At 31.6% G+C, this 13,876-nt stretch overlaps 1 protein-coding gene across 10 annotated transcripts in view; it reads left to right on the forward strand.

Annotated features, from left to right (window-relative positions):
- Nucleotides 1-13,876, forward strand: part of CENPE (centromere protein E) — a 68,221-nt gene that overhangs the window by 18,824 nt on the left and 35,521 nt on the right. For 6 of the 10 annotated variants that reach the window (XM_023531377.1, XM_023531380.1, XM_023531386.1 and 3 more), the window contains 10 exons: nt 1,846-1,934; nt 3,232-3,399; nt 6,893-6,967; nt 7,184-7,303; nt 8,686-8,808; nt 8,892-9,057; nt 9,565-9,719; nt 9,940-10,254; nt 10,365-10,637; nt 10,797-10,955. In XM_023531377.1, coding sequence (XP_023387145.1) covers nt 1,846-1,934; nt 3,232-3,399; nt 6,893-6,967; nt 7,184-7,303; nt 8,686-8,808; nt 8,892-9,057; nt 9,565-9,719; nt 9,940-10,254; nt 10,365-10,637; nt 10,797-10,955 — 1,643 coding nt within the window. Of the gene's footprint in view, nt 1-986; nt 1,153-1,845; nt 1,935-3,231; nt 3,400-6,892; nt 6,968-7,183; nt 7,304-8,685; nt 8,809-8,891; nt 9,058-9,564; nt 9,720-9,939; nt 10,255-10,364; nt 10,638-10,796; nt 10,956-13,876 lie in introns of those variants that run through there. The other 4 variants (XM_023531379.1, XM_023531383.1, XM_023531385.1 and 1 more) reach the window with 3 other exon arrangements.

Genomic DNA, 13,876 nt, shown 5'->3' on the forward strand with positions numbered 1-13,876 from the left:
GGCATGAAAGCATGCAGTTACACAGAGATATATCTGCATTATTCAGGTAATCTTGAGAGGCAGTGCAGTGGAATGGTTAGTGGATAGGAGAGAAAATGGTAGGTAGAAGTAAGAAATCAAGAGTTTGTCTTTTAAAAAATCAAAAGGAAACAGAGGCTTGAACATTCGTAAAGCTGAAAGGAAGGAGCCTAGCGAAGATGACAGATGAACAGATAACTGAGGGAGCAAGATCCCAAGGGGGAAAGGAACGAATGAGATTCGGAGCACTGGTGGAGACATTAGCTTTACCAAATTGGAAGAGAGTTGACATTGTGAAGGGCCCTGCGAAAGATTTACTTGCTGAAGGAAATTCAGACGGGCTTCCCGTTTGTTCCTTTCTGGTTAAAGCCAGGTCCCCTAAAGTGCTTTTGCTAGCGATTGTGTTGGAGGCGGCAGCTGCCCCTTCTACATAACACCAGATCGCTTTACGGATTATGAGTTAACCAATTTCTTTTCAGTTAAGTCCCAGAAAAGCTTATAAGTAAAGATTCAAATAAAAAATGAAGTTTAAATGGTTTTATCAGTTTATTATGGGTTTAGATATTGATTTGAAAAGCTAAAGAATGTTTTCTTATCTCAGTGTGTCCTTAGACTGATAAACTAGGCTTAATAAGAATACTGCCAAGTCAGTCTTTCTTGAGAGCTTGTTTGGAGGTTCTAGCAGGGGAGCGCAGCTAAATACCCTTGACCAAAGACCAGTCCTCAGCTCTATCGGGGAAGGTTGTCCTCTTCCACCGAGCGCGCAGCTTCGGGAGGGACACGCATGGAGTGGTGAGGGAGGAAGGGGACACCTGCCTAGCCGGCCAGATCAGCCAAATCAACCTGGCGATCAATGGGGTGACAGATGTCGCAGCCAGATCGCCCTCACATCCTCAGTCGTTCTTAAAGATAGAAACTTGTTCTCTCGTTTTAGTATGTTTGAGCCCAGATCTGGATGAGGTAAGTTAGATTTTTTTTTTCATCTTTAGGCTAAAATAAAACGAAGAGTCACTTGGTGCCCTGGCAAAATTAACAAAATGGACTCAAACTACGTAAATGAATTTAATATGCCAGCGAATATAACAATGAAGAGACATAAGGCTGCTGTAACTATAGTAGGAGAAATTGATGAATGTAAGTGCCTTTTTAACTATTTTTAATTATGAAATCATCCCTACAAAGGGAGACTTTACTTATAACTCAGTTTATGTGATAAACACATTTAAGTAAAATGTCTATATTTTAGATGTGATTACAATGGAGATAATGATAAAAAATAATTTAAGAAATTATAATAAGAAATTAAATAATAACTTAAGAAAGTGAACATTCATGAAGTTATCTTTTAAGAATGATACACTGTCATTAAAATACATAAGACATATTTTTATTGTTTGTGTTTGGTCTAATCATTATCCAGTTAAACTAGTATCCATATAACATCTGCCTTAAACTTTGCTAATCTTGAAAGGGTAGCATTTACACAGGAAACTTTCAAAATTATGTCTTCAAATTTTAAATATTTTGTGAGGACGTTTTAAATCTACTTACAGTGATCAAATCTCAAATTCAGAATTTGTCTTTTTTACCTATATTGTATTAAGGATCTTATATTTTATCACTGTATCTAGCCAGTGATCTTAATTCACACAACAATGTAAATGATTGTGTCTGTTGTTCGTGTATTCTTGGCAGTCATACTGTGAGCACATATTTGCTAAGTCAACTTATTACCTCTGATCAGAATTTTTAAAATAGACTTTAATTTGAGTTTTGGGAAACTTAACAACATGTTTATGGATAAATTTCTTTTCCCCCTAATTACAGCTGTTTGTTCAGAAGCTGATGTTTTCAGTAACACTCTTGATGCAGTCACTGAGACAGAGTGGAATCCAGCAACGAAGCTACTAAGTCAGGTAACTTAAATGTATTTTACAAAGCATCCTTTTACTCTTTTTAAAATGCATTTATTATTGCTATTTACTGTTGTAGCATATTACTAGCTCTGACTTAATTTCAGTAACAGTTTTGGTTCTAATTAAGGCTTCCCCAGCTTGTTACAGTCCCAGCTGATAACCATGCCATTTAGAGGGAATCTAAAAACTTTATAAAACAAGTGTGTGGTAATAGGTAAACCTTTGCTTCCGGTTCTCTACCAGAAGATCTTGGTATCCATTTTTTTTTTTTTCCTGTTTTTTTGGGGGGGGCAGTCTCCTGAGAGTAAAAAGGGCTGATATTAAAAGTCAAAATTCTCAGGCATATAGTAGAATGATAGATCAGGGAGGGATAAAATTGCCAAATAGTAATGAAAAATAAAAGTAAACATATTTTATGTGATCTCATCATAGCATTAGAAATAAGGAATCCTATAGTGAGTGCCTTAGTAAATTTAGATTCCATGTTTACTTTCCAGTCTGCTAATGTTCAAAGAAATATGTGTGTTTTTATAATAAAGCATTAAAGAAAATTTATTCCAAAATTTAGTTTTGTAATAAAATTAAAGTAATTCTTGCGAATTATTATTATTATTAGCTAACTACTATAATTAGTTATAATTAAGTATTATAGATAAAGTGCTTTTGTGTCCCTAAAACATACTCTAGAAGTTTATTATTTTTGGAAAACTCCTGTGTTAGTTTTTGTTTGATATATTTTTTTAACTCATAGTTTATCTTTTTCTCATAATAGTATAGAAAACAGAAACAGGTCTCTGTTGAGTGTGGTAAAACCTAGCAGCCATTACAGTTTTAGAGATCAATAAATAATACCACTATTTCACTTCCTCAATTCAGAGCCATCTGAGAAATACAACAGCAGTCGGACAGGTAGAGAAATAAATTATTAGCTTTATTACTAAGGAGCTTAAGGACCTGTGGAGAAATGGCCTTGCCACAATGCTTCCTACCTCCTACTCCTGATTGAACTTTTTCAGTCAAGCACACGCAGAGCATTTGTTTATGTTTTGTTTTGTTTTGTTTTTTTACCCATTTCAAAATAGTCTTCTTCTGTTAGCTAGTTTACCAAAATGCAAATGCTTTATTTAACTCTGGATCAAGGTAGACCATTAGGATAATATTGAAAAAGAGAATAGTTTAAACTACCAAACAATTCAAAGTTAAATTAATTATTTGACTAATTTAAATTTTTGTTAAGGAAACAAAAGAAATATATGATTTGAATTCTAACTGGAAAATCTGGTTCTGTTTACAATAGGAAAACTTAGAAAGTGAGTTGAATTCACTTCGTGCTAGCTATGATAATCTGGTATTAGACTATGAAAAACTGAGACGAGAAAATGAAGAAATGGAATTGAAGCTAAAAGAAAAGGATGATTTGGATGAATTTGAGGCTCTAGAAAGAAAAGCAGAAAAAGATCAAGAGGTAAAGATACGAAATGTGAAACTTAACTAAAACGACACTTTTGTAAAAAATATTCTCTTAAAGATGTTTATTTGTAAGATTGAGATTGAGGATCCAATCATTTTTCCACATGCATACAGAATTTAGAGAATTTAAGAAATTATTTGTATTGTTTTTAAAATAGTTAAATCATATTTGTTTCACTTGTGCTTATGCACAAGAAGAAAAAATTAAAAACATCTTTGGGAAGGTTTAGCGAATCTGCCTATTGACGGATTTGTATTGAAGAAATTTCAATATCTAGTTGAATGTTTTATGTATGATACTACATATTAATGGATTTTGTTTTCCTTAGAAAGTATATTCCTAAATAGTTAGAACATTATTAGAATAGCTTCAGAAGCTAAATTTGCACATTTCTTTTTCCATATAAGAGAGTTATTGTGAAAATTAGTATAACTAATACTAAATAGTTTTAATGGAATTTTTAGAAATGAAACAGATCACTTAAATTTTCTAAGTCTATAATATTAGGCTTCATGTTAAGAGAACCTAATCCAGAAACTATGAGGCTTTCGGGACTCAGAAATTGTCCAAAAGATTCAAGAAATTTCTTAGTGCAGGGAGCCCATAACATAGAGTTCATAGACACTATGAATTATTTTGCAAAATTTTTGAAAGTGTATTCATTTTTCTAGGACAAAAATCCATAACTGGTATCAGATTTGTGAGGTGACTCACGAATCCCCTAAAAATAAGAGCCAGTGTTTTAGCGTAGTTAAAATACGAGTTAGTTTGCAGATATGCATTTCAGATTTCTATACACGTAGCCCAAAGGTACACAATCCTTTTTCCTCAGTATCATTGTTCAGTTTCTCACCCTCTTCCTTTTTAAAAGGAAAAGGATTCTGGACCAAGAGTTATTTCCATTGTACCTACAATTTTAAGTTACTCCTATATTTCATAGGCATTATATCCTGAGAGGCAAAAATCTGAAGTCCTCCAGAGTTTCATTAAGCTTGTTGTAAAATTTGTATATTAACGAAATGCCAAATATCATGAAAAGAATATTGGACTTCAATCAATAAAACTGGGTTTTATTGAGAAGGGGTGGTCTAATGTCACGGTTAAGAGCATGGGCCCTGGAGCCATATTGCCTGGATTTAAGCCCTAGTTTCCTGCTGAGGAGCTCACCACAGATTCGAACTGGGTGTGTATTAACGGCCAGGTCTTGAGCAAGTTGTTGAACCTCAACCCTCTCGGGGCTACTTCCTGTATGTCTCCACCCTTGAGGTTAGACCAGGTACTTGCCAAAGTCCTTTCTAACTCCAAAATTTCATCTAAGTTTTTGTATATTTCTCATTATAAATAATATCACATAAAATTAACTTTAGGCATAAATGCAGCAATAATTTCTCTAATTTTATCTTAAATCATTTATGTATTAATAAAAACTGAAGCTCACTGAATTGAATCATACACAAAAAGATAACAAAATAACAGTCAAGGGGGAAATTAATACTATTCTGTTTAGTTTTATTTGAATACAAATTGAAATTCTCAATTCTGTAAGGTAACCTAAAAGATTAAGTAATAAAAGCTTACTCTGTTCAAAACCAGCTTTACAGTAGTCATTGCATGTTAAACTAAAAACATAAGTCTATATGGATACAGTAAAATATCTTCCAAAATGTACATTTTGGGGGACAGTTTAACAAAAAAGGAGTTAAAGTCAAATTATGGCCTTAAGACATGTGTTCCTTGATTTGCCTAAGGGTTTCATCAAAAATCACCAAAGTTGTGGATCATTTTCAAGTGGGAATGTAGTAATATGTTTAAACAATAATTTTAGAAGGAGGAATAAACAATGTCAAGTATCATGCTGAGAGAATAGTCCTCTACCTATTTTAACTTGATCTATTTAATTTTATAATTTTCACAACTTGCAGATTTTTGTCTTAAGAAGTTAAATATTTTATCTCTCCTGCTGCACATTACAGTTGAAATCTGTTATATTTCCTTACATAGCAAAGGATTAACTTTTGACCTTATCATATACTTTCTCTTTATGCTCAGCATCTTAATACATCATTGGAAGATTACACTAAGATCTTTATAAAAGTCATTTAATCTTTTTTGTTTCCAATACTTAAAATGACGTGCTCTTTTCTTTCTCAATGTTTTTTAAAATTAAGATTGGTTACTTGGTTCTTCCTTATTGGTAAATGTGATTTTCTTGCACAAAAGTTAGAAACAGGGAAGAAAAGGTGAAAGAGCCCATTTAAATGAGAACCAATACAAATGTCTAAAACTTTTCTGAACAATTTAGACTAGCCACTAAGCACATGTGGCATCTGAACTCTTAAAATGAGCACAATCTGAATTGACTTAAGTATGAAAAAAATGTAAACTTTCATTAATTTTTAATATCAATTACATGAAGAAATATTTTGGATAGGTCAGAGTAAATATGTTAAAATTCTATGTGTTTTTACTTAATGTGGCTACTAAAAAATTTTAAATTACAAATATTACTCACATTATTTCTATCGAATGACACTGACCTAAAATAAGAATGTCAAAACTATCACTAGTCTGAAATCTAAAACAAGTAGACTGAATTAAACATCCAGAAAATATTATTTAAATAAGATACTATTTTTGTAAGTCCCTTACATTCTATTAGAATTTGCTTTTACTCTTTAAGAACTCATCTGATTATGAAGATTAATTCTAAGGGAAAATATGTTTATCTTTGGTAAATTGTTGTTTACTTAATTTGAACACAGAACTTACTGGTAATTCAAATATTTAATGCTACAAATATTTTGGTAGAAAGAAAACTTTAATAGAAATATTTGTATCTTTAAGTATTTATACTTTTAGACGGTTGAACAAGATGAAGCAAAAACATATTTCCAATATTTCCTATAAAATAAACCAATAAAGTAATTGTTGGTAATCTCATGCATATCTCTGTAGCTTTGGTGAACAGTAAGAATATTGTAAAGACACCATGAAACTACCTTAATCCAAGCATAAATTCCAAATTACAACTCTTAAAAAAGTATGCCAGTGTAAGCCAAATGAATAATTTATGAGAAGAAAAACATCTTATAGGATAGATATATTTCTTCACTTAACTTACCCAAAACAAAAATCTATTAAAAATATGCTTTTTAAAAGTTTGATTACCACTATCTCTTCCAAATGGTGCATATTAATTTGCTTTTTAACATTATTTTAGCTTTATTAACAGATGACACAACTGTTATCTGTGTCAATGCTGAGGGGTTTTTTTCTTGTTTGCATGCTTTGTGGGTTGGGGATTTTTCGTTTGGTTGATTGGGTTTGGTTTTGGGTTTTTGTATACTTTTAAATAATGAGGTGTTCTGTTACAGTAGCTTGAATAATTGATCTCTCAGTCCCTTACTGTGTTGGGTGATTCAATATTTTTTTTTTTTGCTTTATTAACTTTTGGTTTGCTCTGTTGCCTGTTCACATGCTCTTACAGATGCAACTAATTCATGAAATTTCGAACTTAAAGAATTTAGTTAAGCATGCAGAAGTGTATAATCAAGATCTTGAGGTGAGCATTTATGTTGGTATTTCTGATAAGGAATTAGAACTATAAAATATATGTAATTGAACATGATTTTAGAAAATAAAAGGAATTATATTTTTTAAATGTCAACTTTTTGAATTTTACTGTCTACCAATATAAACTGTCAAATGTAAGTTCTTTTTACTTCCTTAGAATTCAGATCCAGTTCAATTATGTTTTACTCTCCTTTGATTCTTTTAGAATGAACTCAGTTCAAAAGTAGATCTTCTTAGAGAGAAGGAAGAACAGATTAAAGAGCTACAGAAATACATAGAGTCTCAGAAGTCAGAAAGTATGAAAATGGACTTGTCATACTCATTGGTAAAAATCAGGGGTTTTTTTTGTTATGTGATCATATTGTTATTTCTGGTATACAATCATCATAGCAAATGCTTATATTGAGCCTACAGTGTGCTGGGCATTGTCCTAATTGTTTTATATCCAGTATTTTATTTAATCTTGTCAATAACCCTGGGAGAGAGGGACTATATTAGGAACATTGCCATTTTATGATAAAGAATTATTCATAGAGAGTGAGGATATTATCCCTTGAATGAATGTAAGTTAGGGATTAGCTTCCATTTAAAATTAGAAATTCAAAAAAGTTTTTAATTTTTTTCAATTGTTTTATACAAATGCAGGCAGAAATGAGTTGTCAATATCAGGTGAGCACTTAACGTTGTTAATGATAAGATGTAGAACTATAAAACATACCATACATAATTGAGCATGACTTCATAAATGTCATTAATGTCATTTCATCAATATTAAAGCGTTCTCATAATTTAAGTAACTATTTTAACAGTTTGGTGACTATTTTTCAGAAACTGTAGCTCTAAATGACTAGTCAGTATAAAATCATGGTATTAAATAACATTGAATCTCATGGTGAAGTTGTTTGTTTTTTTTTCTATTTGCCTCAATCCACCTGATTACTTCAAGAAAGTATCAGTTTGATTGTAGTTTTAACACTCATTTTAAAAAGGCAACAGTGTCTAGCTCGAATCTTTTTAGTATTAGTTTCTGTCGTTCTTTTGAGTTTTTCCGAGTACTTTTTGTTACTTTCTATTAATGACAAATGAGTCTTTTAAAAAGTATTCTCACTTAAAAATAAATAAATAAATACATACATACATACATACATACATACATACATAAATAAATACATAAATAAATACATAAATAAATACATAAATAGAATGAAATAAAATAAAAAGTATTCTCGCTGTTCTGAGACCATGGGTAAGAAAGGCGCTTTGATATAATACTGAAGTGTCTATTTATAATTTTTAAAATTTTTGTTTAGTTCTTACTCTTTTCATCTCATTCATTCATGCATGCATTAATATTTTACCAAGGATATATAAATTCATGTAAGCTAAAGTCATGTTAAAATGCTGCTTCTCTCTAAAAATGGGACTTCTTATTTTTTTCATATATTTATCAATCATTTGCACTTCCTATTCTCTGAGTTGCCTATTTATATCTTCTATCTATTTTTCTATTGGATTATTTGTTTTTCTTTGCAATTTATGATTTAATATCCTTAATTTTAACTATTAGCTACTCACCTATTGTGTTTTGGAGAGAATAACTTAAAAATACATAAGAAACTTTAGCAGGCTAGTTGAACAACAAAGTGTTAACCTTTTTCAACTCTAAGAAAGTTAGATTTCACTAATTCTTTTTTGTCATGTATGTAGGAAAACACTAACGACCTTAAACAAATGAAACAGTCTTTGGTTGATGCTGAAACAGTAGCCCTGGATTCCAAAAGAGAATCAGCCTTTCTTAGAAGTGAAAATCTGGAGCTGAAAGAGAAAATGGTAAGTGATTTTTGTAATATTTATAATTAAGCAGTTGTAATGATCAGTATATTTTTGTGAATTTGCAGTGTTTCTCTTAATAGAAAGAACTTGAAAGTATATGCAAGCAAATGGAAAATGATAATCAAGTATATCAAAGCCAGTTGGAGGCAAAAGAGAAAATGAAAGTTGATCTAATGAAAGAATTACAATCTTCTTATAATGAAATAACGAAACTCACCTCCCTTATAGATGGCAAAGTTCCAAAAGGTATTTTGTAATTTTAGACTTACTTCTGCAAATCTGACTTTCTGTAGAAATGTACCTAAAAGATTTTGCAACTATATTCCAGTGATTAAAATTCCATTATTCTCCGTTTTTTTTTTTAATAGTTTCATATTAACTCTGAATATCATTTGTATCACTATTTATAAATGTTTCCATGGACTTCAATTCATAAGGGTTTAAAAATTACTTCCCAAGTAAATTGGACCTGATTCTTGAAAAAGGTGATTCAGAAACTAGTAACATGTATAGCGATGGATAGTAACTAAACTTTTGGGGGGCAATCACTTTGTAGTGTATACAGATGTCAAATTATAACGTTGTACACCTGAAACATACTTTTTAAAAAAACTATGTATTAACAATTAGATTAGCTGTTTACTAGTATTGGCTCTTTTTTAAATAAATTATATATGATCTGATTAAAAGTCTAACTGTAATTTAGATTGACTTAATAACTGCAAGCTGTTCAATTTACCAAAAATTTCCTAGATTTACTCTGTAATTTGGAATTGGAAAGAAAAATTACAAATCTCCAGAAAGAACTGAACAAAGAAATTGAAGTAAATGAAGCTTTGCACAAAGAAGTTAATTTGCTCTCAGAATTGAAATCTTTACCCTCAGAAGTAGAAATGCTAAGGAAAGAGGTAAACAAATTTTTAAGCAAATAACTCTTATTTTGAAAGTAAAGTTAAAACAGGATAATGTATTATTATAGAGATGTGATAATAATATTGCCTTTCCTCAGTCAAATCTTTGCTTAATTTCAATGTCTTTTTTTTTTACAGAAAAGGGGTTTTTTTTTCCTGAACACTGCTTCAATAGATTATATATTGCTAATATAGCTAAGCTTTCTTTTTTCCATAGATAAATGATAAATCTGAAGAGCTATATCTAATAACATCAGAAAAAGACAAATTGTTTTCTGACGTAGTTTATAAGGAGAGTAGAATTCAAGATTTACTTAAAGATATTGAGAAAACTAAAGATGACCTAGCAACTATCCAGATAAATTATAAAAGCACCGAACAAGAATTCCAGAATTTTAAAAATCATCATATTGAATTTGAGCAAAAGTATAACATGGTCCTTGAGGAGAATGCAAGAATAAATCAGGAAATAGAAAACCTCTGTAAAGAAACTCAAAAACTTGGTTTAACTTTCGATGCTTTAAAGGTGGAGGTTGGTACAAGACGCCCTCTAGGGAAATGATCTTTGTCTTCTGGGGCTTGCCTTCCATAAAAATGCCATAGAATGTTCTGCTTTTCACATTTACTTTTCTTATTTTAAAGCTTTCTCATAAAACCCAGGAACTTCAACAGAAAACCACTGAGAGTCAAGAATGGTTAAATGAAGTGGAAAAGCTGAAGGAACAATTAGAAAGTAGAGATTCCAGGTTGCAAACTGTAGAAAGGGAAAAAACATTGATTACTGAGAAGCTTCAACAAACCTTAGAAGAAGTAAGAACCTTAACTCAAGAAAAAGATGACCTAAAACAACTCCAGGAGAGCCTGCAAATTGAGAGAGACCAACTCCAAAGTGACATTCAGGATACTGTAAACATGGTAAGGTTTTGACTGATTAAACTTTGAAAACTCAGAGAGGCTCTTTAAAAACATTATAGGAGCCATCTTTTATTATTTATGATCACATAGAAACTATAAAATTAATTTCATTGTTTCACCTTATTCTAATGGAAATGGTTTTGTATTTCTCTGACAAAGAACATAGACACCCAAGAACAATTACGAAATGCTCTTGAGTCTTTGAAGCAACACCAAGAAACTATTAACACACTGAAAATGAAAAATTCTGAGGAAACTTCCAAGACTATGCACGTAGAGGAAAACATAGGAGAAATTAAGGATGAATTTCAGGAAGAGGTAAAGAGTGTTTCTGTTCAGCATTTTCATATATTTATAATGAGCTTTCTCCTTAACCTCAAACACTTAAGTACACAGTAGTAATCTCAATCTTATTTATTACTCACAGTGGTAATAACTAGCAATAATTCATAAACTTCACTCTAATATCTTTGAAATAACTTAAAATATAACTGCTTACAACAAATCTAAAAAGGAAAAAGCAAAAATTAGTAGTTCAAACTTTGAACGGATATTTTCTGAGGCCTGACATACTTTAACCATCTTTAAAAGCCCCTCTAAATTCTAGGAATGTAAGCAAGATTGAGTGATTATTAATTATGGCTCAAATATTTATGTCAGATTTTATATACTGAACTTGTTTAGAGTTTACTATAAAATCAATGTTTATGTCTATTTCTAGGTCTTGGGCCATACTTTTAGGTGCTTAAGTCTTTGTAGTATGGTTTTATTTTTTTCCTGAGATTTAGGAGAATAACTGTGTAACAGGAAAGTCTAGGATGCTAATTTTTTTTAAGGGAGGTATATTATAGTCTGCCATAACAAAATATCACGACTGGATAGCTAAAGCAACATATGTCTTTTCTCCAGTTGTGGAGTCTAGAAGTCCAAGATTAAGATACCTGACAATTCTGTTACCGGAGCAGTCTCTCTGGAATGCACACGGTATCTTTTTTCTGTGTCCTTACATGACCTTTCTTCTGTGCACTTTCAGAGAGACAGAGTTCTGGTGTCTCTTCCTCTTAAAGGACACCAGTCCTGTGGGATCAGGGTCCCACCCTTATCACCTCATTTAACCTTAATTACCCTCCTTGACTGCTCTATCTCCAAAGTTACACTGAGGGTTAGAGCTTCAACGTGAATTTTGAGAGGACACAATTCAGTTCAAACTGGAGGATTTTATACAATAGATTCATTTATTATACATTTCTACTCTTCATAAATACCTTATATAATCAACAGAATTTTTTATAGTACCTTTTTATAGTATCTTTTTTATAAAATTATGCTTAAGATTATTTAAGCCAGAATATTTACTATAGGAATTTAAAACAACAGTAGAAGACTGATGAAATAATCTTTCATAATTAGCATGGAATAGTATAGTCACATATATATTTGTTTTTTTAATTGTGATAAATTATATATAGCATACAGTTTACCATCTTAACCATTTTTAAGTGAATAGTAGTGTTAAGTAAATTCACATTGCTATGCCATTAATCTCCAGAATTCTTTTTATCTTGCAAACCCATCAAACAACAACTCCCTGTCCTGCTGTCTCCAAACCCTAGTAACCACATTCCACTTTCTGTCTCTATTAGTTTGACTACTCTAGGTACGTCATATATGCAGAATTATGCAGTATTTTCTTTTTGTGACTGACTTATATTTCACTTAGCATAATGTCCTCAAAGTTCATCCATTACTTTATAACCTTTTTGATATCAACCTGACCCAGCTGGATCCTGTAGTATTAAGTTCATGCTGGAAGCATCCATTTCAATAAATGGGCCTTCAGGGATTCTCTGAAGCATTCTATCCATCAGAGATCCTGAAATCTGAGATAGAAAGCTGAGATAATCTTGGTCTTATGTGATGTTCATGCCAGAACCCCCATGTAGATAAAGATGTGGGTCTGGGACTTTCCAGGGCCCCCTCTGTTCATCTGGTCACCAGAGACCTCCATTAGTGGGTTTGTCATGAATCACCATTTGCAATCTTGCTTGACGTGTCTCTTTGGAAATGCAATTTATCTAGTGTGTCTCAATGGAAAAAAAATTTTTTTTCAATTAGAGTTGATATTCAGTATTATTTTATATTAGTTTTATGTGTACAGCATAATGGTTAGACATTTTATATGATTTACAAAGTGATCTCCCGATTAGTCTAGTACCCACCTGGTGCTATGCATAGTTATTACAGTATTATTGATTATATTCCCTATGCTGTACTTCACATCCCCGTGACTATAATGTAACTACCAATCTATACTTCTTAATCCCTTCACGTTTTTCACCCAGCCTCCCAACTCCTCTCCCATCTGGCAATTATCAGTTTGTTCTCTGTATCTATGAGTCTGTTTCTGTTTTCTTTGTTTATTTTGTTCTTTAGATTCTACATATAAGTTAGGTTATATGTATTTATCTTCTCTGTCTGACTGACTTCACTTAACATAATATCCTCTGGTCCATCCATGTTGTTGCAAATGGTAAGATTTTTTTTTTTTTTATGGCCAAGTACTATTCCATTGTACCACATCTTCTTTATCAAATCTCTAATCTGTTGATGGACACTTAGGTTGCTTCCATTTCTTGGCTATTGTAAATAGTGCTGCAGTGAACATATATTAGTTCAACAGAAACTTTAAGCTTTGTAATTAGTAAGATTATTCTCATATAAAGGAAACTTTTTTAAAATAATTAGATCTATTAGATTTTACTCATAACTGTGGTAGCCAAAATACTTTTTAGGCTGCATTCAGTTTTGAAATGTACCTTGGGTATCATGACAGAATACTTTGTGTCAGTCTGCTTTCTCTTTGTGTATATTCCTTTGTTTAACAGTAAAGACGCAAGATTCTGAACTATAGTATCTGACAGACTGTGTCTTCCTACCTTACTTTCTCATGTTGTGCTCACCATTGTCAGAAGCTCATGCATATTGCCAACAGTAAGAAGGGAGCTTAAAGTAGTTTGTTCATATCCTCTCTAGAGAACCAATTTGAAGACTATGTAATAGCATGGAAAAATGCATATGATCTAAGTGAAAAAGAAAGACTAAAAAGAATTCTACATATGTAAATTAATTTTGATTGCTATGTTTAAAAAAAATTTTTTGGTGGAAAAACTGTGGAAGGTGAGGTGGCTCCATAGTGTAGTGGTTAGCACGTCTGGTTTACACGCAGAAGGTCCTGGGTT

Source organism: Pteropus vampyrus, unplaced genomic scaffold (genome assembly GCF_000151845.1).
Source record: "Pteropus vampyrus isolate Shadow unplaced genomic scaffold, Pvam_2.0 Scaffold67, whole genome shotgun sequence".
NCBI classification, from domain to species: Eukaryota; Metazoa; Chordata; class Mammalia; order Chiroptera; family Pteropodidae; genus Pteropus; species Pteropus vampyrus.